The following is a 27,820-nucleotide window of genomic DNA, read 5'->3' on the forward strand; positions in this document are numbered from 1 at the left end:
CTTTTCTATTGATTATTCCAAGCCACATTGTAGTGTGCAGTAATGGCCCTTATGTCAAAGGCTTTCAAAAGTTACATTTCTGTTTAGCTACCTTCAAGTGTAAATATTCTTTATATTCCTATTCCTTGGTGCTTGGTAATGGTCAATACTCCCTCTAAGCTGTGGAGTCTTGTGAGCAAAAATTCTACTTTGTGAGCTATTGGCATTAAAGTTGTGAGCTGCTGCAGAAATTACTTTGCTCTGAGGCCATTTTTCCTGAGCTAAGACAAAAATGTGTGAGCTGGAGGCTAAAAATTTGTGAGCTAGCTCACACTAACTCAGTTTAGAGGGAACACTGATAACAGTGCCTCCCAAACGGTATCTAAATAGACCTGAACTTTGAATCTGAAGCACCTACAAATCCCAGCTACAAATACAAGTTGATGGGGTGTGAACTGGCAGAGACTGATCAAGAGAGAGATCTTGGGGTCATGATAGATAACTCACTGAAAGTGTCAAGACAGTGTGCGTTTGCAATAAAAAAGGCCAATGCCATGCTGGGAATTATTAGGAAGGGAATTGAAAACAAATCAGCCAGTATCATAATGCCCCTGTATAAATCGATGGTGCGGTCTCATTTGGAGTACTGTGTGCAGTTCTGGTCGCCGCACCTCAAAAAGGATATTATAGCTTTAGAGAAGGTGCAGAGAAGGGCAACTAGAATGATTAAAGGGCTGGAGCACTTTCCCTATGAAGAAAGGTTGAAACGCTTGGGACTCTTTAGCTTGGAGAAACGTCGACTGCGGGGTGACATGATAGAGGTTTACAAGATAATGCATGGAATGGAGAAAGTAGAGAAAGAAGTACTTTTCTCCCTTTCTCACAATACAAGAACTCGTGGGCATTCGATGAAATTGCTGAGCAGACAGGTTAAGACGGATAAAAGGAAGTACTTCTTCACCCAAAGGGTGATTAACATGTGGAATTCACTGCCACAGGAGGTGGTGGCGGCCACAAGTATAGCCACCTTCAAGAGGGGTTTAGATAAAAATATGGAGCACAGGTCCATCAGTGGCTATTAGCCACAGTGTATGTGTGTATATAACATTTTTTGCCACTGTGTGACACAGAGTGTTGGACTTGATGGGCCGTTGGCCTGATCCAACATGGCTTCTCTTATGTTCTTATGTTCTTATTTGAAAGCGACATGATCTCATCTCTGCAGGATGATTGTTAAATCATAGTCCAGTCTGTAGAGCTATGTGTCCTTTCTCAACAGAATAAAGATGAGGAGACTGCTTGAAGGACATGGAAAGTGGCCTCTCATCACTTTAGTTGGATGGGTTTTGGGAAAATCTTGTTAAAATATGTCCCTGGCTTGCTATTTTCACAAGCGATTGAGTTAATGGTAGTGAAAAGAGGTGAAAAGAGGAAGTTGGAAAGATACTAGGTAGGGATGGGCATGGAACAGGGAAATGATGGATCATGTTGGTTTGTGGTTTGTTTGATTGCCTGAACTAGTTTGTTTGGTTGGAGAGGTGTAAAACTTACCAAGAGTCTTCAGCAGGCTCTCCTCCACCCAAACTCTCAAGTTTGGTGAAGACTGGATTTGGAATGTCTGGGTTATAGCCCCCCCCCCCTCCAAGCAGATGCCCCCAGGAAAGTTCAGCTTCAGCTCTCACAACGACCAATACTTGTCTCTTTGTGCTGCAAAGTGAAAGCAGCGGAGTTAGGGTGTCTGTGGCCATAGAGCAGAAGGGGAGCTCCATGATTGGCTCCCAGAGCTACCAATCAAGCTATGGACAATCGGGCTTGGTTCAAAACGAACCATGAATAGGCCCGATTTGTGCCCATGTCTTGTACCAGTGTGTTGGGATGGATCCATCCCAAATCTTCACATGTGAGTAATGTAACCATTTTGGAATAGAATTCTTGACTGTCCCTGAGAAGGTGCTTCACACAATCGTCCTCAACTCAATCATACCAAGCGCATCAGTACCTGATCATATGCATGCTCCATTTTCAATTTATTGACAAAAACGCCTTTTTTTCAAAGCTGGAAGAATGAGAATTACTATCTGTAACTTCATTAGGATTGCACTGGAAGTGTCATATTTACAATAACCCTCCTATATTTTTATTCATTTACCGCTTTTATATGAGACCTGACCTTAGCTATGCTATCTGTTATTCTTCGGTAAATGTATGGATGCTGATTTCTGTTAATTAATGTAATTAATAATTCATGGTTAATTTCAGTAGGGTGAGAAGACAGGAAATTGCTGTCTAAAATTATATTAATTACAAATCCAGCTCCTAAGGCAAACTAGTCACAAACCATTTTATAGATTTCTGGCAGATTTGGTTGTTCTGGGCAAATCCGGGGTGGGGAGTGAGAGGTGGGGAATAGGGATTTTTATCAGGGAAAAAAATGCTTTTGTTTTGTCAGATCTTTATAAACTCTTTCCTTGTGTGAACCTAAGGCAAAGCCCGCTGCAATAAAGAGAACTCTGTTTCTCTGCCTCTCCCCCCTTCCCCCTGCTGATGCAGCTCAGTCTTTTCAGACCTTTTTAAAGTGCATGTTTTGCTCTTGCCAAACCACCAGCGTTGAAGCATCCTCTCCCAGAATTGCCGCTTGGTTGCTGTACAGTCGTTAGCTGTTTCAGAATTTGTGATGTCACTTTCTGTTTGTTTAAAGCTGTGAAAATCAAGAAGCCAATTAAGACAAAATTTCGCATGCCGGTGTTTAACTGGGTGGCTCTGAAGCCTAATCAGATTAATGGAACAGTCTTCAATGAAATTGATGACGAAAGGATCTTAGAGGTATGAGCCACGCACATCACACATTTGCGAGTTCTTCTCTTATAAGAATAGTATGTGACTAAGGAAAGGAATGTCTATTGCCCAGCTGCTAGAGTGAAAACAAGACTTGTGGTACCTTCACATGGAATTTTAACAAGTACCGTATTTTTCGGTCCATTAGACGCTCTGGACCATTAGACGCAGGTGCCTGGCTGGGAGACAAGCGGCGAGATCGCTCCCTCCGCCCCCACCGCAAACCCAGCACTTCGCAAGCAGCGATCTCGCCGCTTGTCTCCCAGCCAGGCACGCAGGCGTGGGGAAATCACGCTGCCCCCTCCATAGCCGGCGCTCGTGAAGCGCTGGGTTTGCGGAGGGGGCTGGTGCTTCCTCCGTGCCTGTCTGCCTGGCTTCAGCTGATGCTTACAGCAAGCGCCAGGATCGCTCCCTCCGCCCTCCGATCCCGGCGCTTGCTTTAAGCATCAGCTGAAGCCAGGCAGACAGGCACGGAGGAAGCACCCACCCCCTCCGCAAACCCAGCACTTCGCGACCGCCGGCTGTGGAGGGGGCGGCGTGCTTTGTCCGTGCCTGTCTGCCTGGCTTCAGCTATGATGCTTACAGCAAGCGCTGGGATTGGAGGGCAGAGGGAGCGATCCTGGCGCTTGCTGTAAACGTCAGAGCTGGAGCCAGGCAGGCAGGCGCTGGGGAAGCGCCGGGATCAGAGGCGGAGGCAGCGGATCGCCCCCCCCCCCAGAGGAAGGTACGTACCTTCACTCCATAAGACGCACACACTCCCCCCCCACACTTTTTTTTTGGGGGGGGGGAAGTGCGTCTTATGGTGCAAAAATTACGGTAGATTGTTTCAATGCAGGTTTTAGAACTGGATTTTTTTTTGTCTTTTGAAAAGGATTTAAATGTGGATGAATTTGAAGAAATATTCAAGACAAAAGCCCAGGGCCCAGCCATTGATCTTTCTTCAAGCAAGCAAATAACTCAGAAAGGATCAAACAAAGTCACATTATTGGAAGCTAACAGGGCAAAAAATCTTGCCATCACCTTAAGAAAAGCTGGGAAGACTGCAGATGAAATATGCAAAGCTATTCAAGCGTAAGTGGAAGGTTTCTTTAATGTGGTGCTTAGTTATATTACTTGCCCGTAATATTTCTGCAACTGGAGGAGATCCAGGACATCTCTTCCTACTACTCACTGTCATCAGTGGTCATATACACCAGTTGATCATCAGCCTGTGATTGTAATCCTTTGTGCATTTACCTGAGAGTAAGCCCTACTGAAAATGGTGGGATTGCGTTCTCAGTCAGTATGCACAGAGCTGAGCCATGTATCACTGTACTGTCAAACCCAGCGGGTGGTTTTCTGAGGAATGTCATAAATACATTTCTGCTAAGATCCTTGTTATTCAATACTTTCATTCCTAGCAGCAATCGAAATACCATCCTAAGATAAACATATTAACTATTACTGGAGCAAGAAAGGGCTAGTTTTCCTTCCTTTAGGGTTTGAATTCAATCCAAATGTTCTCAGTGAAATGTAGGTGGTATTGTGTGTGTGTGTGTGTGTGATTTATATTTTAAAAGGATAGGCTGCCTCACTGTTTGTTCAGCGCAGATAGTAACTAAAAAGATAGTAAATCAGTCCTAATAAACCTGGCAGCCGTAATACTTAAAGCCATTCAACAGAACAAGCATTGAGAGTTTGTTGTCTGGCTTGCAAAAATCATCCTGAATAAATGCACTTTGCATTTCTTTCAGGAGGAGTATCTCCTGTGGTGAATCATTCCGTAGTCCTGGGATTACCATGCCAAAAGTACTGCTTCTTTCCTTTGATCAGTGATCCCCAATGGCGGCTGTGGGCATCATGGCACCTGCCTAAAGCTTTTGTGGTGTTCATTGGCTTCTACCACAAAGCATCTTTCCCTGAAGCAAAGAGCCAGTCCTGGTTTTCTTCTTTGTTATTAAAACAAGAGGGGTTCAGGAAAAAAAACAAAACCAAACAAGCTGGCATGGTCGGTTTTATGTCTGCATGGAACCCCCATTCAGAAACATTTGTCTGCATCAAGAGAGTGCTTGGCTTGCAACATTCCAACTCCTTTGATTGGCCCCGACACCCCATAGTTTCAACTGCATGAAGCACAGCATGACATCAGCACAGAGTGTGGCTGGGGTCGCCAACCTCCAGCTGGGGCCTGGAGATCTGGAATTTCAGCTGATCTCTAAACATTAGGGTTTGTAGAATCTTTCGGGCTCAAGTGCTGTGTTCTACTGGAGAAAGTTTTCCTTCCAGACGTTTCGTTCTCAGCTGCGGAGAACATCCTCAGTGGCGTTGCAGCCGGAGCAGGCGCTCAGACCTTCTTGGCTGCTGTGCATTGAGTGCATTGAGCCCACTCAATGCACAGCAGCCAAGAAGGTCTGAGCGCCTGCTCCGGCTGCAACGCCACTGAGGATGTTCTCCGCAACTGAGAACGAAACGTCTGGAAGGAAAACTTTCTCCAGTAGAACATGGCACTTGATCCCGAAAGATTCTACAAACCCTAATGATGTTACCAGCCGTGAAAACCTGAAATCTTTGATCTCTAAACGTTAGGGATCCATTCCCCTGGAGAAAATGTATGCTTTGCAGGATGGACTGTATATCATTATATCCTGCAGAAATACCTTCCCTTCCTAACCCCACTCTGTCCAGGATCTACCCCTAAGCCTCCAGGTATTCCCTAAACTGGAGCTGGTAACCAAGGATGTGTTTAACATCAAAAGTATCCACAGGGGGTAGACTGCAGCTTTAGTAATGTGCAGTGATTTGGGATCCTGGGCTGATCAGAGCACCGTGTTTTAGCTAGGCCCGTTGAAACCAACTTTTCTGATTAATGTCTCACTGCCACTCCCTTTTTTGTAATTATCCATTTTATTTATTTATTGCGTGTACATTGGATAGATTTGACCTGAAGACCTTGCCAGTCGATTTTGTTGAATGTCTGATGAGGTTCTTGCCCACTGAGAATGAAGTGAAAATGTTGCGGCTCTACGAACGGGAGAGGAAGCCCCTTGAGAATCTGTCGGATGAAGATCGGTTCATGATGCAGTTCAGCAAGATTGAGAGGCTGATGCAGAAGATGACCATCATGGCATTCATCGGCAACTTCGCAGAAAGCATCCAGATGCTGACTCCAGTGAGTGAAATGTGGCGCTTAGAACTTTCTCATAATGGAACTAGAACCGGAATCCTAAGGATTGTGCTTATATGTGTGTTGGGTTTAAACAATTTATTGGTAGCATATGGTTACAAAACTTAACTATTTCTTAATTTTTTTTTTCCGCATTAACCCATATGACATTTTCATCCCCCCTCCCTCCAATGTTGACTTCCCCGAGGTTATAAATTCAAAATCAATACTAAAGGCACTTCTAACTGCTCAAAATTCAATGTATATATTCTTACTACTAAAAAATTGTCCAGTGTTTCTTTACTTTCCAAGTTTTCTCCATATATCCTTTAAATTTTCTCCACTCCCTTTTGAATATCTCTAAATCATAGTCTCTTAGTGTTCTAGTTAGTTTGTCCATTTCACACCACGATAAAACTTTCATGGTCCAGTCCCATTTCTCCGGTATTTTTTCTTGCTTCCAAAGCTGCGCGTATAATGTCCTAGCAGCTGATAGCAGGTACCAAATTAGAGTCCTGTCTTCTTTTGGAAATTTTTCTAATTGTAATCCAATTAAAAACGTCTCTGCAGATTTCTTAAAGTCGTAGCCCAAAATTTTGGAGATTTCTTGTTGTATCATCTTCCAGAATTCTTTCGCTTTTTCACATGTCCACCACATATGGAAGAAAGAACCTTCATGTTTTTTACATTTCCAACATGTATCCGACATTTTCTTACTTATCTTAGCCAGTTTTTTCGGAGTCATATACCACCTATACATCATCTTAAAACAGTTCTCTTTAATACTTTGACAAGTTGATATCTATGCTTATATGTGTGTTATAGTGTTGTAGTGTCGTTGCTTTCATTATCTTTAGAAATAGGCAGAAGTTCTCCCCTGATAAATTCTTGCTGATTTTCCATAAATTACCTATAGTTGCTGCTTAGAGGTCAACTTAGAACTACCCAGAGATAAAAGCATCACGTTCCTTAGCTTTCCTTTCTGTTTAAAAAACTGATCCCTGTGTGAAGAAACACCAAATGTGTAAAATTGTAAATGATTATGATTTATCTGAGATTTGAACATATAAGAACATATGAAACTGCCTTATACTGAATCAGACCTTTGGTCCATCAAAGTCGGTATTGTCTTCTCAGACTGGCAGCGGCTCTCCAGGGTCTCAAGCTGAGGCTTTTCACACCTATTTGCCTGGACCCTTTTTTGGAGATGCCGGGGATTGAACCTGGGACCTTCTGCTTCCCAAGCAGATGCTCTACCACTGAGCCACCCTCCCTCCTACATATGAAGCTGCCTTATACTGAATCAGACCCTTGGTCCATCAAAGTCAGTATTGTTTTCTCAGACTGGCAGCGGCTCTCCAGGGTCTCAAGCAGAGGTTTTTCACACCTATTTGCCTGGACCCTTTTTTGGAGATGCCGGGGATTGAACCTGGGACCTTCTGCTTCCCAAGCAGATGCTCTACCAATGATCCACCGTCCCTCTTTTGCTTACCATAGCGGGGCCTGGGAGCAGGGGACTTCCATCCCCACTGGGGGGGGGGGTGGGTCTGGCATCCCTAACTGAGAATCAGATGCACATGAGAGGCTTACTTATAGGGAGATTCTATGCAAGGCACCTCTTATTAAAACTAGAGGTCTGGATGTTTGAAAGAGATTGCTGGTTCCAGAGCAAACTGGATGTAGGCCAGGACAGTCAACCTTAGATTGTTGTTTCCTGTTACAAAACAAATATATTATGTCGTTGCAACAATATCCTATATAATGAGTGAGTCTCCTTTTGTGACTAAAGATCTGTGGAGGACGCGACCCACGTGGTTGTTTGGTGCCCCCCAAGATCTGCAGTGGATCGTGAATGATTCTTTAGGACAGGACTATTTTTGTAGGGGGGGGGGGACCCAGCAGGAACTTATTTGCATATTAGGCCACACCCTCTGACACCAAGCCAGTTGGAACTGTGTTCCTGCTCAAAAAAGCCATGTCTTGGGAACATTTTAACAAAATATCCAGGATGATCAGATTGGTCCAAACTTGTGATATTACTTAGAGGCTGAAATAAATAATAGGTCATGTTACAAATGGCAAAAATTATTGTCTTCGTTACAAAGATCCAGGCGAAACCCTCTGATGCCGGTGTGATTGATGAATAGTTATCCTGCTCACACTGGGTATTTCTGCGCTCTTATAGGATCAGTAGTTAGTTGTTAAACCTTGCCTTTAGTTACTACGGTTCAGGTTCACTAATTATATATTATGTTTTTAGATTTTTAATGGATATTTTATGGGTTCCTGTGTATATTGCAACTATTTTATGCTACGCTGTGTCGCACTGTCTTTCTTAATGTCATTCGATATGTCTGTGAGCTAATGCAGTAAATTTGATTTGACTGGCTACGGATGTTTTTTAACACTTTCAACAGAAGTCAGCCCGGTACCCTCACTTTCCAGATATTTAACTTAAAAGGGCCTCAACCACAGTTGACCGTTTGCATTCGCCATCAGTGGGACAGGATACCTTAAGAAGGTCCTTTTGTTTCCTACATTTCATATGCTTTTTTCACTGACTGGTAACAGTGAGGAATCATGAAGTTACGGAGCACTTGTAAAGAATTTAATTCCTGCATTTAGGCGCCTGAAAAGACCAAGAGGGAGCCTTCACTTCTGGACAGCTTGCACAGAAGGAGAAGCCACAAGCTCTCGAATCTTGACCATAACAGCTCTTCCAGTTAGTCAGAGAAAATGTTTTAATTGAAATTCATTACATTAATCCATCAACTGCACTGTTAAACCAAGAGCATCCTGGAATCCTAGCTTAGTCACGATCCAATCCCGAGGTCAGCTGGTGAAACGGAAAGTGAGATAAACGTACCTCATGCTGTACAGTTAGAGTCTTCCCTGAGAGATGGCCTACGTAACAACAGCTCCCTTGCAGTTTCCAGTTTTAGATTTTTACAGATGTTCACTTCATTTTTTTGTGTTTGCCTTTAGCAACTCCATGCAATAATTGCGGCATCTGTCTCGATAAAGTCATCCCAGAAGCTCAAGAAAATATTAGAAGCAAGTATAATTTCTCTTACTTCTCTCTCTCTCTCTGTTTAAAAAAACATTGCTTAAAGATAGTGTTTGGTGGCTCTCCTTACGTAAAAGCTAACCTTTTCATTTCCATCACAATGTGCTGTACTGTTAGCTCATGCTTGTTGTGTTTTCTTATGATTTCTGCAGATAATATTGGCTCTTGGTAACTATATGAACAGCAGTAAAAGAGGAGCTGTTTATGGGTTTAAACTACAGAGTCTAGATCTGGTAAGTAGGGTGGGGGGGGGGAGCTCTCCAAACTGACTCACTCACACAGTTTTCACCTGAAGATTGCCTACAGTTCTTCATTCACACAGCTCCAGGAATTGATTTGATTGATTTGATTTCTTCTGTGCTTTTCAACCCAGAAGGACCCCTAAGATGACTGAAATAAAACAAAACATGTCGTTACAATGGGAGTACTTTTGTTTGCTTAGCAATTTCTCTAGTGTAGCATCTCAGTTCTTATTAGATTATTGCATTTGTTATCAGTTATTGCATCCAAACTATTGCTACGGCCATGGGCACCTAAATGGTCAGTTGCTTGGCCCCCCCCCTTCAAGTACCGCAGGTCTGTCCTAAGGCAAAGGGGGAGGAGAGTTTCTGGCTAGGGCTATCATCCCCCATCTGGGGCAGAGGATCTCTGGGTCCCACCACCAATCAGCTGTCTGATAGGAGGACTTAACAGCAGCATAGGAGGCCTACGCCAGCATCTTGGTGTCATTGCCAGCAATGCTGGCAACATAGGGATGTTCTGTTTTTTTGCCTAAAAGTGTTTTCACCCAGATGAAGGGACGGTGGCTCAGTGGTAGAGCATCTACTTGGTAAGCAGAAGGTCCCAGGTTCAATCCCCGGCATCTCCAAAAAAGGGTCCAGGCAAATAAGTGTGAAAAACCTCAGCTTGAGACCCTGGAGAGCCGCTGCCAGTCTGAGTAGACAATACTGACTTTGATGGACCAAGGGTCTGATTCAGTATAAGGCAGCTTCATATGTCCAAATAACAGAGCTGCCCTGTGTTGCCAGCAACAATGCTGAGACCCTGATATAGTCCTCCCTCCGCTAGTAAGTTCCCCCCACCTGTTGCCATGGTTACTTAGCCGATGAGAGGAGAATTGGTGAGGAAATTAAATAATAACTTTAACTGGAGGTGAATTCCAGGCACTAAAACTTCATAATCCCACCTTAGTTCATATTCTCTTTCTTGTGTCATGAACCCTGATGAGGGGGAGCTGGAAGGGTTAACAGACCTGGAAGAGTTGCCAGCCAATTTGGGCGTCAAATTGGCTAGGTATGCCACTGGTTGCCCACTAGGGTCCTGTAACTTCAGTGAAGTGGATGCAGGGAAAATCCAGGTGCCTTCTGCTGACTGTTGATTGGATCCAAGACTGGTTGTTTGTTAATGCAGTCTAATCTCACACATCTCTTTTGCCTCTTGCTTTTCAGTTACTAGACACAAAATCAACGGACCGGAAACAAACCCTTTTGCACTATATATCAAACGTTGTGAGGGAGAAGTATCAGCAAGTATCGCTTTTTTACAACGAACTTCATTATGTGGAGAAAGCCGCTGCAGGTAAAGAGTTAATTCCATAGTGCATTTTCCACATAGGTTCAAATAGATTTCATGCTTATCTTAATGCAACAACAAATTGGACACCCCAAGTTAGCAGTGATGGGGTCTGTTTGAAAAAAGAGACTGGGTTTGGATAAGATTGATTGGACGTGTCATAAGAACATATGAAGCTGCCTTATACTGAATCAGACCTTTGGTCCATCAAAGTCAGTATTGTCTACTCAGACTGGCAGCGGCTCTCCAGGGTCTCAAGCTGAGGTTTTTCACCCCTATTTGCCTGGACCCTTTTTTGGAGATAATAATATAATAATAATAATACTTTTTATTTGTATCCCGCCCTCCCCGCCAGGGCAGGCTCAGGGACGGTGGCTCAGTGGTAGAGCATCTGCTTGGGAAGCAGAAGGTCCCAGGGAAAGTAAGTTAAGTAGTTTGATCCTAAGTTAAACCTTCTAGTCTGCTATTGCATCAATTTAAGTGTTCTGCATAGCACCTAGGATGCTGGCCCTTAAATGTTTTGGTAGCAGCAGGGGAGAGCCATGTACACCCCCCTGAGCTTGTTGAAGAAATGGTGGGATAAAGATGGAGGGGGGAGAGAATATTTATCTGATTAAACTTTATTTTATTTATTTTATGATTTGTATCCTGCCCTTCCCACAAGTGGCTCAGGGCAGCTCACAACAAGTGATTGAACATAATTTAAACTAACATTTAAAATATAAAAATTAAACATTCAAGAATTTAAAACCTAAAAACATTAGACAATACAGCAATGTGCATAACAAAGCTACATGGTAAGCTACCTATCATTTCCCGTATCAGTTAGATGTAGACTAGGGCCGTTTTCGCACTAGCGTTTACTCCGGCGTAGCACCCCATTTACCTCCGGATCTTTTCCTGGTTTTCCCACCTGTTGCTCCGGCGCTGCGGTTTGCTCCGGCGCTGCAGGGGTTTCACGCCGGAGTATCTAGATCCACCTCCTTCCGGAGTTTTTGAAAACCTCCGGATCCACTCCAGATCCACTCCGCGGAGTTTTCTGTGGGAAATCCATTCACGCCGGATCGACTGCTGTGTGGGCGGCACCCTCTCCCTTTCCGTCCTCCCACCCCATCCACCCCCTTGGCCAATCATCAGCCTTTCGCGGCGCTTCCCCAAAGTGCCGGCACGGCCATTTTTTTTTTAAACTTCACAGTTTTGCGTAATAGCGATATTTCGAAATTAACAAAGAAAAAAAAACCCTCCTGGAATAGCCTCAATTGCCACTTCAATTGGTTTCGTTAGAATTTTTTTTTATTATTATTGACTTTAGTTGCGTTATCTCGCTGTTGCGTTATCTCGATAATGCGAAAACGACCATTGTTGGGGGGGGGGGAATCTAGTGCCGGTGCGGGCCAAAGCGTTCATGTGTGTGTGTTTTAAAAAGGGAATGCCTCCCTCAGCTGTGCCACCAGGATTTCTGGACCTGCACAAAATCGCCATGTATAAAATGGGAAGTTGGAGTCCTGCATTCTTCTCCCTGGCTACATTCCGCTCGGTTAGAAAATAGACGCGAGCTCGCTCTTCACACGCGCCACAGAAGGGGAAGGAGAGAATGGGGCGGGGGGTGGAGCTCTGGCAGCAGGAATCAGTCAGGTCCCCGTTGCAAGCGCCAGCCGGGGAGGGGAAAGAGAGCGGAGGAAATCCCAGCTTCGCCACCCGGGAGGGAGCGAAGGGAAGAAGCTGCCACACACACACACACACACACAAACCCCTCGATTTCTCTCTCTTCGTTATTGCGATATTTCGCAACTTCAGAATTTGGGGGGGGAATATAGTGCTAGGATTCTCCACTGTGAATGCTTCTGTTAATACATAAAGGGCTGTGGAGGATTCTACAGCTGCAGCCAATCCATAAGCAGCAGCAGCACACGTGATGCGGTTTGTCCACGAAAAGAAGGGGAGGGAACAGCTCGATGTTACGTTAGTACGTTAGTACGTCCTTACGCAACCAGACTTGCGCTTAAAAAAAAAATGATTGACAGGGCATCGAACTCAAGTCGATGCCAGTGGGAAAACGATTTGAGCCGGGGCTTCAGGGAAGGCGACTCCGCAAAGAGTCACTAGTGCGAAAACGAGAAAAATGATCCGGACATAATTGCGCCGCGGAATAAGGGGAGCAAACGCTAAGTGCGAAAACGACCTAGGTGTAAGCTAGCCAGAAGAGGGTTGTCTTACAGGCCCTTTGGGATATGTGGGACAAGTTTCCCAGCTTTGCTGCAGAAGATACTTGTACGGAGATGTTATGGAAATATGGAAAGTTTGTGCTTGAGTGCATTTTGTTTATTTCTTTTTAGTATCCCTCGAAAATGTTCTGTTGGACGTCAAAGAACTCCAAAGAGGTCTGGATTTAACGAAGCGCGAGTACACCATGCACGACCACAATACCATGCTAAAGGAATTCATTCAGAACAACGAAGGGAAACTTAAAAAGTTACAGGATGATGCAAAAATAGCCCAGGTATTCCAGCTCTTGTTAAAGGGTTATATTGATATATGCAACTCTCAGGATCTGGAAATGAAGGGATCTGTAGTCTTTTTAAAGCTACATTGATTGAGAGGAAGAGGAATTGCCCCTAAGTTGTTTCTGTGTTTGCCGTACTAAAGCGATGGCCACTGTCATCCTCTGGCACTAACAGTGCCGTCCTAAGCAGGTCTTCTCAGAATCCTACTCAGGCCTTTCCAGTGTGGCTTCTTCCCAGGAAGATGTTCTTAAGATGGCACTGTTAGGATGGCTTCACATTTAACACAACCACCATATTTCCTTCACAGGCAACAGCGTGCAGCTGACAAACAAGTGCCTGTAAACTTCTTTGTGAATTTGTCGTGTCCAGTAATGTTTCCCAGCTATTAATCCACAGGCCATTAATTCTGATGGAGATAAATATGTGGCCTTGTAAAGGGCTGACTCTTATCTGGGAGAACCGGGTTTGATTTCCCACTCCTCCACTTGCACCTGCTAGCATGGCCTTGGGTCAGCCATAGCCCTGGCAGAGGTTGTCCTTGAAAGGGCAGCTGCTGTGAGAGCCCTCTCCAGCCCCACCCACCTCACAGGGTATCTGTTGTGGGGGAGGAAGGTGAAGGAGATTGTGAGCCACTCTGAGACTCTTCGGAGTGGAGGGCAGGATATAAATCCAATCTCTTCATCTACCTCACAGGGTGTCTGTTGTGGGGGAGGAAGGTATAGGAGATTGTGAGCCGCTCTGAGACTCTTTGGAGTAGAGGGCAGGATATAAAGCCAATATCTTCATCTACCTCACAGGGTGTCTGTTGTGGGGGAGGAAGGGAAAGGAGATTGTGAGCTGCTCTGAGACTCTTCAGAGTGGAGGGTGGGATATAAATCCAATATCTTCATCTACCTCACAGGGTGTCTGTTGTGGGGGAGGAAAGTAAAGGAGATTGTGAGCCGCTCTGAGACTCTTCGGAGTGGAGGGCGGGATATAAATCCAATATCTAACCTTCACAGGCTTCATACACCATGATTTCAGAGAAACTGCTTAGTTGACATCATGGAAATCAGGTCTGCACATGAGATATGTTGATACTGTGAAAGCACCAACATGAGTTCGAAGCCAGGCAGCATCCAGAACCTGCCTGTGTTTGATTCAGTTTAAAGTAGCCGCTATGCTATGCAATTCCTGTCTGACCTTCCAATCCTGGCCATACTAATCTGTACTTCACACATACTCCATAAATGCTAGAAAAAAAACCCCAGCAGCTGTGACACGTTCTTTAGAAACTGATTGCATTGCCAAGTTTTCCTATTCTGGCAGCTCAGAACTGTGAAATCATTTCCCTTTTGCCTATTGGACAGTCAAGCAGAGGGAGGTACTTGAGAATTGGTACTTCCTTTGTGCAGTGAGTGGGTGAGTTGCTTCCGCCTGCTTCCATCTTTCACCACCCTGATCATGTTTGAAGTGCAGAGACCAGAAGCCCTCCTCCCCTGCCATGTTACCAGCTTTGCATCCTGAATGTAAGTTCAGATGTTGTAGACAGTGATGGTAAAATATAAAAGCAAGACTGGACATCTTATAATCACTTTTATTAGGCACTTCTTATAATCACTTCTAAAATGTGCTGCAGTGGTTCTCCAAAGTGTGGGATCCAAGAGGGCAGTCACTCTGGAGGAATAGCTAGAGATGCTTACCTGGAAGAAGATGCTGTCGGGATCTGCTCCTGTTCTTGTGTTTTGTTTCTTAGGATGCGTCTTTTAGCACTTTCTGTAGCTTTAGCCATTTTTCGTGCCCACATGTAAAGGAAAACAGGCTTTGAAAGGTCTCCTTTTTTTGCAGGATGCCTTTGACGATGCTGTGAAATACTTTGGAGAAAATCCCAAGACGACACCCCCCTCAGTCTTCTTCCCTGTCTTTGTACGATTTGTGAAGGCTTACAAAGTAAGCATACGTTTTTGTTTGTTTTTTCATATTCTTCATTTGAACACAGTTCAGCCTTTCTAGCCAAATCTTTACTTTTCATTTACTTCCTACCCCACTTTTGTCCCCATCGGGGACACACAGTGGCTGACAACATTCTCCCCCTTTCCCATTTTATCTTCACAACAACTCCCTGAGGTATGTTAAGCTGGGAGTGTTTCATACGAGCCCAAGGTCAACCAGTGAGCTTTCCCAGCGGGGAAGGGGGGGGCGGGTTGAACTGGGGTCTTCCAGATCTAGTCTGACTCTGACCACTGCACCATGCCAGCTCTGGTTTTGTAGTTATGTCATTTCCAACCCTGCTGAGTATGCACAAAACAAAACAAAAAAAGACTATTGTAGAGTCTATTTCTAGAGTCTTGTTTGGTAATATAAGAAGACTATAAGATTTATATTGAAATCTTGAAAACAAGGATTAATTTATACCACAGTTATGACTGCACTTTGACAGCAATTAAGTATCGTGTTCCTCAAAGGCAGTTAGTTGAGCTAAGTAACAGTTCTGCTGTTGGTTATGAAGAACATTTAAAGCGACGGTTAGACTTCCTTCTGACCATTTGCAGAAGAGTGACTGGCCTACTTATATCTCTGTGGCCTTCCCTAAAGAGCTGAGAGTGGTATACATAGCTTCTCCTTCCCCAGGTTTCCTCACCATAATCCTGTGAGGCAGAGAGAATGACTGGCACAAGGTCACTCTGTGATCTTCATTGCTGAAGGGGCTTGAACATTGTTTTTCTACAGACTTGGGGGGGGGGGAAGCCCAGGTTTGTAGAAAAATTCCTAAGGTTTTTTTTTTTTTAATGGAGGCAGTTTAAAATCACATCTCTCCACTGTAAATAGAACAGCATTGTCTGTGCTTGCAGACAGTTTGGAGAGCCAGTTTGGTGTAGTGGTTAAGTGTGCGGACTCTTATCTGAGAGAACTGGGTTTGATTCCCCACTCCTCCACTTGCACCTGCTAGCATGGCCTTGGGTCAGCCATAGCTCTGGCAGAGGTTGTCCTTGAAAGGGCAGCTGCTGTGAGAGCCCTCTCCAGCCCCACCCACCTTACAGGGTGTCTGTTGTGGGGGAGGAAGGTAAAGGAGATTGTGAGCCGCTCTGAGACTCTTCGGAGTGGAGGACGGGATATAAATCCAATATCTTCATCTACCTCACAGGGTGTCTGTTGTGGGGGGGGGGGAAGGGAAAGGAGATTGTGAGCTGCTCTGAGACTCTTCGGAGTGGGGGGCGGGATATAAATCCAATATCTTCATCTACCTCACAGGGTGTCTGTTGTGGGGGAGGAAGGGAAAGGAGATTGTGAGCCGCTCTGAGACTCTTCGGAGTGGAGGGCGGGATATAAATCCAATATCTTCTTCTTCTTCATAAGCAGTGTAAAAGAAAAGGGATCTTACAACATAGCAACATAGCCACCATTTTACAACGTAGCAACATAGCCGCCATTTTAGTGACAGTGGCCACTGGTGGCTGTAGAACAGGGCTGGCCAGGGGGGAGGAGGAGAAGCTGGGCAGCAGCAGGAGATGCCATTAGCAGGCCATTGTAGTTGTGGAGTTGAGTGGATGATGGTACCTCCACTGCGGGAAAAAAGTGAAGGGAAGAAACCAGGCAGGCCGTCCACAAGGCGGTAGCACCTTCCTTCACCAGCTGCCTCCCCCAACCCTACCCAAGGGAGAAGGAGGGGAATAGAAGCAGCCAGGAGGTGGAAGGCCTGACATCCCCTCTGCTTGTTTTCTTCTGCCTTCCCCACCTGGCACCTGGCCCCTCCTTGGGAAAGAAGGTGGAGAACGCAGGGGCAGTGTGATTGGGAAAAGGAGAAGGTTGTGACCTCCCCCGCAACCTCCCATGTGTGGCTCGCGAATGGAGTGTGTTAAAACTAAATCCTGGTCATTGCCGGTCGTTCCTAGCTCTAACAGCCGTATGTCTTTCTTTAAACCATCAACAGCAAGCAGAAGAGGAGAACGAGCTGAGAAAAAAGCAAGAACAGGCACTAATGGAAAAGCTGCTGGAGCAGGAAGCGTTGCTAGAGCAGCAAGACCAAAAGGTAGGAAGCGGCCCAGTTTTTTCCTGGTATGAATGGACTGATATTTAGTTTAGTTTATTTATGATTTATATCCCGCCCTTTCCACCAAGTGGCTCAGGGCAGCTCACAACATAAAATCCAACATAAAAATTTTAAATTTAAGCATTTAACACAGTTAAAACATTTAAAACATTAGGGATAGCCTAAATCTAGAAGAGCTACACTTAGTTTCCTGTGCCGGTTAGTTATAAGGCAGCTGGAAGAGGGTTGTCTTACAGGCCCTGCGGAACTGCGCAAGGTCCTGCAGGGCCCTCACCTCTTCCGGCAGCTGGTTCCACCAGGAAGGGGCCATAACAGAGAACGCCCTGTCCCTAGTAGATTTTAGGCGGGCTTCCTTTGGCCCGGGAATAACGAGAAGATTTTGGGTTCCCGATCTCAGTACTCTCTGGGGAACATGTGGGGAGAGACGGTCCTTCAGGTAGGCAGGTCCTAGGCCATATAGGGCTTTAAAGGTAATAACTAGCACCTTGTACCGGACTCGGTATATTATTGGCAGCCAGTGCAGAACCCGGAGCCCCGGCCGAATGTGCTCCCATCTTGGGAGCCCCAATAACAGCCGGGCCGCGGCATTCTGCCCCAATGGTGAATTGGGTTGACTGTGGCTAGTTGTCCCAATCTTCAGGGGGGACACAGTAGGAACATACTCAGCAAATGGTTTCCAGGTTGTTTAATCTCAAAGATAACTGCTGAAGCTCTGCTTTCCAGAGCAGTATTTCATAGGACTGCAAGATCAGCTTCAGGAATATGTCCTTTTCTGAGTATTCATTGTTTTGTCATCCTGAAGCCCTTGCTACGATACTTGGCACTTTGCCCTGTTCCAAAATGCATAGAAAGACGTAACGGGATGTTGCTGAGGGCAAGCAAGGTTATTTGGTTTACTGAGGCCAGGCTATAGGTCATGGTGGACACGGGTCCAACCTGTAGCCGCCAATGCCACCTCGGAGAAAAATTTAGCCATTTAAAAAATGCTGCAAGAGCTGCTGCAGCAGTGCCAGGTAATCTTGTTCCTTCCTGCACCTTGCAAGTTCCAAACCAGCCGGAGGAGGGGCTCCTTTGGCACTTAAAAAGATGGTTGGGTGTGTGTGTGTGTGGAGATTGCTTGTTGCTGCCATTCTGTGGGTCAGAATGGGTCTGGGCCTCTCAGCAGTTCTTAAGCAGCTACATTTCCCTCTAAGATGGCCATGAAGCACAGTTTGGCTCTGACAAAGGCCAGGATGCATTGGAGCATTTCCAAAGAAAGAAAGACTTCCACCTGTGGGACAGGACTTCCTTATGTGGGGCAGGAGCAACAGGAGGGCACACAGGGGGAATGGGCAAGTAAGAAAGTTGCTCTCTGCAGGCAGCAAACCCATGGAAGTGCTCTGCTGGATCTGCCATCATTTCTGCTGCGCCAACATCTGAAGAGAATCCGCAACAAAGGCAACAAAAGACGTTTTATTCAGATAAGCATTTTCTGCTCGAGATACAAGGCCGTCCTCTACGCTGACGTCATCTTTTAACTACATCATTATGGGCTGCTGTCCTTCAGGCTTGGGTTAGAAAAATGCAGCCTACAAATGCATCTGCACTGAAGCCCTGCCCCCTAAAGTCCTGTTCTGCTGTGGAAGACTGTGTACAGGATTAGGGGAATATTCCTTAGGGTGTGATGAATGTTGCGGACCCCTGATGCCATAAAACAATGCATATCAGAAGCCAGAGACATTCATCTTTTCCTTTTTAAACGTTTGATCTGTGCCATTGATTTCAAGCGGAACCTGTACTTTTCTAAGTGATCCTTGCTCTCAGGCAGTGTTAAAAGTGATCTTAAAATGCAGAGGGTCTTTTTAAAAAGAAATTCTCTGAAGGTGGGCAGCTGGCTCAGTGACCTCGTTGAAGCTGTTAGCTAGTTGAGTCTGTGGTCTGAGAAGAAGAAGAAGATATTGGATTTATATCCCGCTCTCCACTCCGAAGAGTCTCAGAGCGGCTCACAATCTCCTTTCCCTTCCTCCCCCACAACAGACACCCTGTGAGGTAGATGAAGAGATTGGATTTATATCCCGCCCTCCACTCCAAAGAGTCTCAGAGCGGCTCACAATCTCCTTTTCCTTCCTCCCCCACAACAGACACCCTGTGAGGTAGATGAAGATATTGGATTTATATCCCACCCTCCACTCCGAAGAGTCTCAGAGCGGCATAGATAGATAGATAGATAGATGATAGATAGATAGATAGATAGATAGATAGATAGATAGATAGATAGATAGATAGATAGATAATTTTATTTGTATCCCGCCCTCCCCGCCGGAGCAGGCTCAGGGCGGCTAACAGCATCATTTAAATTTCAACTATACAAAGAAAGGCAAAGAAAACAAATTACATTTAAACGTTAAAATTCTGATTAAGTTTAAAAAATAATTAATTAAATTAGTAAAAGTGCTAATGCTATTTGTTCTTTTATGATGGCGGTTATCATTAGCAATTTCTTTCTTCGTCAGCGAAAGCCAGTCGAAAGAGGAAGGTCTTGCAGGCCCTGCGGAATTGTTCAAGATCCCGCAGGGCCCGCATTTCCTCTGGAAGTTGGTTCCATAGGCTCGGGGCTACAGAGGAGAAGGCCCGGTTACGGGTGCATTGCAGCTTCACCTCTCTCGGTCCGGGAGTAGTCAACAAGTTTTTTCCGGCTGACCTCAGTGCTCTCTGGGGTTCATATGGGGAGAGACGGTCCCTAAGGTAGACAGGTCCTCGACCATATAGGGCCCACAATCTCCTTTCCCTTCCTCCCCCACAACAGACACCCTGTGAGGTGGGTGGGGCTGGAGAGGGCTCTCACAGCAGCTGCCCTTTCAAGGACAACCTCTGCCAGAGCTATGGCTGACTCAAGGCCATTCCAGCAGGTGCAAGTGGAGAAGTGGGGAATCAAACCCGGTTCTCCCAGATAAGAGTCCGCACACTTCACCACTACACCAAACTGGTACATTGGCCTCTTGCCGCCCTGAGACGCGGCCTCTTCACTGACCTTTGCAATCCTGTTCTGCTCCCTTTCAGTCTCCTTCTCATAAAACAAAGAGGCAGCAGCAAGAGCTGATTGCAGAGCTAAGACGGCGCCAAGTCAAGGACAACAGACATGTGTACGAGGGGAAAGATGGAGCCATTGAAGATATCATTACAGGTAAAAAGAGAGGCTGTTCTAAAGGCAATACAAGGTGCCTTTCGATAGTGTTCACCTTCCGACAGTTCTGCTGGAGCTCTGCAAACCATTAAGGACTGTGGTAATCGGGTGCACCAGTCATTTAACAAACCCAGCCCAGTGTCCAGCCTACTTGCCAATCCATGCCTTTTCACGAGCAGAGATCTCAGTGAGACGTCGTTTGTGTTCTTCTGCATCCCAGCATGCTGGCATGACCAAAGCCGTTGACAATGGAGAGCATCCGTAGATATATTTGTGCAACAGATGCATGCGTTCATTGCTGAATATGATCGACCCACGTGGGAAATCACGAGCGCTTAACCTTCTTTTTCAAAGCTTGTGTTTTCCTTAAGATGCTACTAACTATAGTTTACTGTGGCATTTTGTTTAGACGGCTGAATGATTTAGAACTTCAGAGCTGGCTGTTCGTTCCCCTACAAACTAATGCTTGTCCCTTTCCGCAGTCCACAGTTGAACCCAATAGGGTAACAATGACTGGGCCTGATTTTTAACAGATATGACCTGGGCAGGTTGTTATCTCCTGAAATCTGTGGCTCTGTAACACAGTGCATGGCAGGGACCATAAACAGCCATGACTTAGGCTCCCTATATATTTTGAATTGAGGAGCTAATTCCTGACTGTGCAAACTAATATACGAGGCCCTTAGTACCAAAGACAGGGGATTTTTATTTATTTCAAAGACATCTTTGCACACCATTGCTAAAGCCTTGTTCGTCTAGGATTTCACTGCAATGACAGGGTTTCCTGGATGCACCCTCTGTGAGTTTGTCCCGATGCAATATTCGTGAGGGACCCCCCTGTAGTTGTGTGACTTCTTTTTCCTGCAGTCCTGGAAGACCCAGTCAAAAAGGGTAAACTCCCCACTTGAAAGAAAACTGTGTTTAGATAAAATTATGCAAATCTATGTCTCTGTTTAAAATACCAATTTTATAACACCCAGTTACTTCCATTGGCAAGAGACAGTTTTGACAATCCCCAGCCAAACCAATCCTATTGTGGTTAAATGACTGATAAGCCATTTTAGGTGTCTTTAACAAAGCACTAACAATGTACTAATGCAATAGATCTTTGCTTCTTACTGTGTTCTGTCTTGTTTGGCTGTTATTTTCCATGCAGTGCTGAAGACGGTGCCCTTTACCGCTCGAACGGCCAAGCGTGGCTCTCGGTTTTTCTGCGAACCCGTTCTCACAGAGGAATTCCATTACTAAACTATTCCTCTTTCACTCCTGATGCTCTTTAAAAAAAGGTTGCTGTAGGTTTTGACATTTCTCCGTTTGCTATGGATCTTGTGTAAGGCTCTGTGGCTTGTTGAATGGAATTGTGATGTCTGCCATGTCCTTGGAGTTGTACATCATGTCACCTCATTGCACGTTCTCATCTGCCAGTAACCTTTTGCTCCCTTCTATCAGAAATGGGACACTTCACAACAACTTGTGCTTTTCAGAGGCACCACTAGTCTATGTGCTACACGCCATAGAACAGCAAGTGTTGAAAGTCACAGAAACGCCTCTTGGGCCAGTGGCCGTTGCGCAGCCCTCACGATTTGCAAAAAAAAATAAAAATTCCCCTGGGTTATAATGATAAAATGTAACAGATGGTTCACTTGTTCTTTTCTGTATCATCTCCTTGGGGTTTTTACCTTATTTCTTTTTGTGACTTGATCTGCACTGCACAAATCGTGTTTTTTTTCTCTGGAAGTGGTTCTAGTGTGCATGCGTTGTGCTGAACTGTGATGGGCTTTCCTTTGTGGCACGCAAGAGATAGTCACCATCTTCTTTTCTGTGATCTACAAGTGCATTCCACACCTGCCATTCTAACTCTTCCTTGCATGTTTGTGATTGCATGTAAGACCAGGTACAAAAGAAGTCACCCCTAAGTTCTCTCATGTCCACATTCATGGTAGGTTCAGTTCCATGCAAACTTAATTGGAAATCTTAGAGCCACACAAGAACACGTTTAAGGTAACATGAGGCCTTTCATCAACTCAGTCTTTCTTAATTATAGGAAAGTGATTGGGCACAAATAGAAGCCACCTGAGCCATGGCACACCTTGGCTTCTGAGCTGAGGTATAAGAAAATCTACGTAAATAGCCAATCATTTACATGCTAAGGGAAAGACTCAAGATGGGTGGCTTACATGATAGAAAACTAGTAAAATGGTCTCTTACGCTGGCCTCATTGTAGACATTCCAGGGTATTGTTGTGGAACTGGATCTATTGACATCTTGTGGCTTAAACAAAAAAAGGGGTGTTTAACACTGCACGTGCCCTTGTCTTGGATATGGAAATCTTAAAGGAAACTGTTTCGTTTCCTACCTGTGCAATGTATTTTAGTGGGGGCCATTTCTTTTTTTTTTTGTGTTTAAACTACGAATGCCGATTGCAACTAGCTTGACTTCTGTTTGCTCTTTCAAGTTAATTGCTGTGCAATCATCCTGGAGCCAATATTCAAAGCAGCTTGGAGTTTCATTACTAAGAGCCTGAGGCAGCCTTTCCTTCCTCTTTTTAACCCCCTTCTTGCAGTCTTGGCCTCTTTCGGCTCCTACTCTCTCTCTACTTGCTATGTAGGGTTATTTGGGGGTGTTTTTTTTTTTTTCCTTTGGGGGCACTGAATTGATTTGCTCTCCATGTTCCATCCCGTTTTTAACTTAACCATCACTCTGTATGTGTTTTTTTTCTGTTTAGCCCTAAAGAAGAATAATATCACTAAATTTCCAAATGTTCACTCGAGGGTAAGGATTGCTTCTAGCACACCGGTGGTGGAGGATACACAAAGCTGGCAAGCATCACTTTTTACTTAGCTTCCTCCTCTCTCTGTATGCCACACAAACGTCTACAAAATGCAGCCCTTTAGCAGCAGTAGGGATTGCTATAAGGGATCTGGAGGTTTCTTTTACAGCTCTTCTAAGTGCTGTTTTTACATGGAGAGTATGGGATGGGTTAATTATCTATTCTTGAGTGCACCGACTGGCCACATGGGCAAGCCACAAGTTTAAGGACTTCCCCCTTTCCAGAAAAAAAGAGCTGTTTTCTCTGGACTGCAGGCTTAAATACCTACAACAGGAAGGCAAACAGCCAGGCTTAAACACCTGCAGCAGGAAGGCGAACAGAAGCTTAGCCCAGTTCTTGTGCACCTGGCATAAATGTTCCTGAGATTCCCTGCCTGTTAGACGAGCCTCTAACCAGGCCCAGGTTTTTAATACATTTAACAGGAAGGATAAAGAACCTCAGCTCAGATCTTATTCAGTTTGTAGACATAATATACCTCACCTGTGTTTTAGGCCTGTGTTAGATCCTGGTGGGCAGCCTGGAAGTGAGGAAGTGTTCCTGCAAATGAAAACACATACCTTGAATAAACTTTTGTTGGTCTTAAAGGTGGATCCTGAGGGCTTAGACACATCGTGGGCCAGGAGGCCCATCATGCTAGGATTTGACATTGGCCCAGTGAGCTCTCCCCTCTGGCCTTGTTCTCATCCTCCTCCCTCTTTCCCTACCTCTGATAAGCCTGGGACTTTCTACTTTCCCCTCCTCACTTGGTTTCACCCCTTCAAGAGGAGTTTGCTGTCTTGATGGCCCAGCCCAGCAAACTTAAAGAACATGTCTTCTGACGAGGCATATCCCTGGGTACCAACACTGGTGGCATCAGGAGCAAAAGGGGCAAAACTAGGCAGAAGATGCTTCCAAGGCAGGAAGGAAGTGGGTCAAGGCAGATAGATTTCCCCTCTGGGGTGGGAATCAGCTTTCTTTCGGTTGGAAGGAGCTGCTGGGGGGGAGGAGCTTTGTCTTTTAGTGGCAGTTGTTCCCAGTATGATCAAGCGCCAAAAAAGAGGATACATACAGAAAGCTAGCTAATAAATTCTTCCCAGTATGACAAGCTGACTGTGCATGTGTGGGAGAGGAGAGATTGTGCATAGCAGAGAGCACCGATGGCTAGGTTTTGTCACCAAGCGCCGCAGTGCTTTGTGTGTCCATAAGAAGGGAACATCAAACAAGTCACTTATATGGGAGAATTAAGTGACAACATTTCGGAGCATGGAGGTCTGCCTCTAACCTCAGCGTCTGGAATGAAGGTCTCTTTTGTTATGCCTTATATTGTATCAACTTTGTTATGTAGAATTCAGTATGACTGAAGAATAAGTAAGTCCTTATTTGCCTGATCTCACCCTCACTCTGGATCCTGCCTTTTTTTTAAATTTGACCTCAAAATGAGATGAGATCCTGATTTTATGTCTATTGGCTAAAAGCCGAAGTTTGGGAACCACTGTTCCCAGATGTTCACCTTTCCCTTGGCCTGGTCCTCTCCTTCTGTACGTTCTTATTGAGTTACAAGATAACACTTGTAAATGGTTTTCCCAAAAGATCAAGATGATGTGCCTTCCCCTCCCTGCCACACTCAAAACATTCTTCCCCACAATCAGGATATAGCCTGGGAGTGGGGAGAACATGAAATGAGGGCCCGGTACAATTCTCCCTGCCAGAAGTGGCTTTGTGAGGGTGAAGGGGACAATGCTGGTATGGTCTGTGGTTCATTACAGGTGGGAGAAGTTAGTGTGTTGTTGGATATCACTATATTGGGCCTACCACTCACACTAGGCCTCTTGAATGTGAATACCGGCAAATTAAGCTGATCCTGGCATGAGCAAACTATGCCACTTGTAGATTAGCCCTCCAGAAAAATAATATTAACAAATTCGCACAAGTCAGAAAAATTCAGCTAGTTTACTATATGGCACAGAGGTTGCCTAGCTGGCGGTTATCCTTTGGAATACCTCAAGTGTTACCCTCCCATTTCCATTGTGTATACTGCAGAGATTGCTTTTCCCATCAGTTTTTCATTAACTATCAGAAGAGAGGGTAAGGAAAGAATGCAGCTTGGGCTTCCTTTCCCTCCATTGTTCATAGTTCTTTCACTTTTCTCCCATCCTTTCTCCAAGTAATCCAGGGCAGCCAATGTGATTCTTTTGTTTTTAATTTTATCCTCGGAAAGTCCTTATGAAGTAGGTTAGGCTAAAAGAGTGTGACTTGCCCAAGGAAACACATGACAGAAAGAGTCCTTGAACCCCAGGGCTTCCCATTCCTAGTCCACCATTTTAATCACTACAAAGCTGAAGGCGGGACATTCCAAACTTGCAGGGAAGGAAGCATAAGGACAGACAAGAACTTGCCAGGCGTAAGCCTTTCATTGCAAACATCAGCGTGGGAGGCTACTACAGTGTGGCTGCTCCCACTAACTTTTGGACTGGCGGTTTAGTTCCTTTTCACATCAGCATTGTTGGCCCCGAGGCAGGGAAGTTATGCTGTGGGAATCAACCCCGAAGTCAGATCACCTCCGAGATTTATTTTCTTCAAGTATTACCAGGATCAAAGTACTGATAGCAAAACATGCATTGGCTTTTTGGTTCATAGTGTTATTGCAGTGATTTAGCCAGTGCTTTCAAGTTTGGGTACGGTTGTGCTATTCAGATGATTCCGTGAGCTGTTTAAAACTGTGGATGGATGGGCAGGTTGGTGCTGCCTGGGAAGCTGTCTCGAAAGGACTAAGAGTTTAGAGTGCTCCCCAGTGTGGTGCATTGGGCATCTGAGCACCTGCCAAAGTCTTCCAGTTCCCACTTGCTTCTTCCCCCAAGCAGAGCCATTCCTGGATTTCATGTTTCACTGAAGCATGAGGTGCTTCTGAAGAGCCCTGGAGAGGTCACTTTTGTGACTGCAGGGAGTTCCTCCTCCTTCAATAGGAAGATGTTTGGTTTGAACCACTATTTTGACTGATTTCAGCCCTCACGACGACAATTTTATGATTGTTGCCATTCCCCTGGGGCAGCCATTTTGTGGCGGTGCCCATTTAGTGGCCTCAAAATAACAAAAGCGCAATCCCTAAAGGTTAGGGAGCTCTGAAATTGAGAAACTAGGAAATGGAGGATTTCCCGTTTGCTGGAATGACTTCTCTAAATATTTGAACCAGCTCGAGTGCATTTTAGAAAGCCTTAGGCCTGGTTTGCATCCCATGCTAAACAGCAAACTCTTGACACGTTGACTGGGGGAGTGGCATTCAAAGGAGGTGGGGAGCATGAGTGAATCCCAACCTTCAAAGGGACATCGCTTAACATAGCTGACAATGCTAGTGTCTGATCTTGCTGCCCCCCCAATTTAAAAAAAAAAAAGTTCCTCCATGCCCTTTCATTCTCATTAAGGATAAACAAGGAATAGAAACTGATTTATGGTGATACAATGAACGGTCCGTGGTGGGAGAATCTGAAACTAACCCCCCCAAACACACATTTATCTGAAGAGTGCTTTTATGCCAGGGAGGAACTGACTATAGCTTTACTAAATGCAGGAATAATTTGACCTGGGAAGCTTGTAAAGCAAGCCATTACCCACAAAGCTGATGCTTTTCTGTACATGCAGTCACAATCCTGCAGCTGTCCCTGGAGGATAAGGTAGCCCTCCTCTCACTGCACACTGAACACGAAGACCTTTTTTACTAGCATTTAGTGAATGCTAAAATCATTGCCATGAGGTTTGCTCTCCACAAGTTTAAAGCGGTCCTTTTTTCTTTCTTTCGCTACAAGCTGCTTTGATTGGCTACCAGCGGGATTCTTTTCCTTGTCTAGATCCAGATCCCAAGATCAACTCGCTTCTGATCTTTTCATATTTTCAACTCCACAGATCTTAGAAACCAGCCCTACAGACGAGCCGATGCGGTGAGGAGAAGCGTGAGGCGCCGTTTCGATGATCAGAACTTGCGTTCTCTCAACGGTGCTGAGATAGCCATGTGAACTGAACTGGGGAAACCCACATGTGTAAAGTAGAAAGAGGGGGATGACTGATACCTTTGCCATGAAAACTATTATGCAGACTACCATTTTAATTACGGCCTTGATCACAGTACATTAACTTTCCTTCTGAAGGGCTCACTAATGCCAGGAAATGCATAGGAATGCAGGAAAAAGAGAGAGAGAAATGAGCTCTCTATTCAGCTGTAGCTACCAAGTGCCTAAATTCTGAAGAGCCTGCTCCATTTAATCAAAGCAATAGGACATTGATTGGGTTTCTTTTTACACCAATACATTTGTGCAGTATTCTTAACCAAAATGTAAAATACATGTTGTATTTTTTTCGTTGTTGTTACATACAATTTAATGAAAGGTCTCCAGGAGGCCTTCATTTCATGACCAGTTGTATATAGATACTACTACTGTGGACTTTTTAAAATGGTTTTTAGTACATTCCTGAGTGGGCTAACCGAGTTATTTTCATGATCAGCTGTACATTAGCTTTATATATGCATACGCAGGTATATGCATACGTAAGGGCTTGCTGTATGTAAAGGGGGAACCCCGATAAAATACATTGTACCCTTTCAACATTTCGCTTGTCTTAAGGCTATGAGAAGTGTTCATACAATTGAAGCTGAGACAGATGCAACTCCAGCTTCCAATTGAGATGACCAAGTCTTTGTTTTCTGCTGTAAATAGGTAATATGAGGTT

At 44.9% G+C, this 27,820-nt stretch overlaps 1 protein-coding gene across 3 annotated transcripts in view; it reads left to right on the forward strand.

Annotated features, from left to right (window-relative positions):
- The window catches only part of FMNL2 (formin like 2), a 304,440-nt gene extending 276,770 nt beyond the window's left edge, over positions 1 to 27,670 (forward strand). Inside the window, exons 16-27 of one of the 3 annotated variants that reach the window (XM_060256905.1) lie at positions 2,678 to 2,802; positions 3,686 to 3,885; positions 5,728 to 5,962; positions 8,942 to 9,010; positions 9,176 to 9,256; positions 10,472 to 10,601; positions 12,932 to 13,095; positions 14,927 to 15,028; positions 17,010 to 17,108; positions 20,169 to 20,292; positions 23,018 to 23,064; positions 26,999 to 27,670. In XM_060256905.1, coding sequence (XP_060112888.1) covers positions 2,678 to 2,802; positions 3,686 to 3,885; positions 5,728 to 5,962; positions 8,942 to 9,010; positions 9,176 to 9,256; positions 10,472 to 10,601; positions 12,932 to 13,095; positions 14,927 to 15,028; positions 17,010 to 17,108; positions 20,169 to 20,292; positions 23,018 to 23,064; positions 26,999 to 27,037 — 1,415 coding nt within the window. In that variant the 3' untranslated portion in view covers positions 27,038 to 27,670. Of the gene's footprint in view, positions 1 to 2,677; positions 2,803 to 3,685; positions 3,886 to 5,727; positions 5,963 to 8,941; positions 9,011 to 9,175; positions 9,257 to 10,471; positions 10,602 to 12,931; positions 13,096 to 14,926; positions 15,029 to 17,009; positions 17,109 to 20,168; positions 20,293 to 21,448; positions 21,561 to 23,017; positions 23,065 to 26,998 lie in introns of those variants that run through there. The other 2 variants (XM_060256902.1, XM_060256903.1) reach the window with 2 other exon arrangements.
- The last annotated feature ends 150 nt before the right edge of the window (positions 27,671 to 27,820 follow it).

The sequence above is a fragment of the Heteronotia binoei genome, chromosome 16, assembly GCF_032191835.1.
Source record: "Heteronotia binoei isolate CCM8104 ecotype False Entrance Well chromosome 16, APGP_CSIRO_Hbin_v1, whole genome shotgun sequence".
Lineage (NCBI taxonomy): Eukaryota > Metazoa > Chordata > Lepidosauria > Squamata > Gekkonidae > Heteronotia > Heteronotia binoei.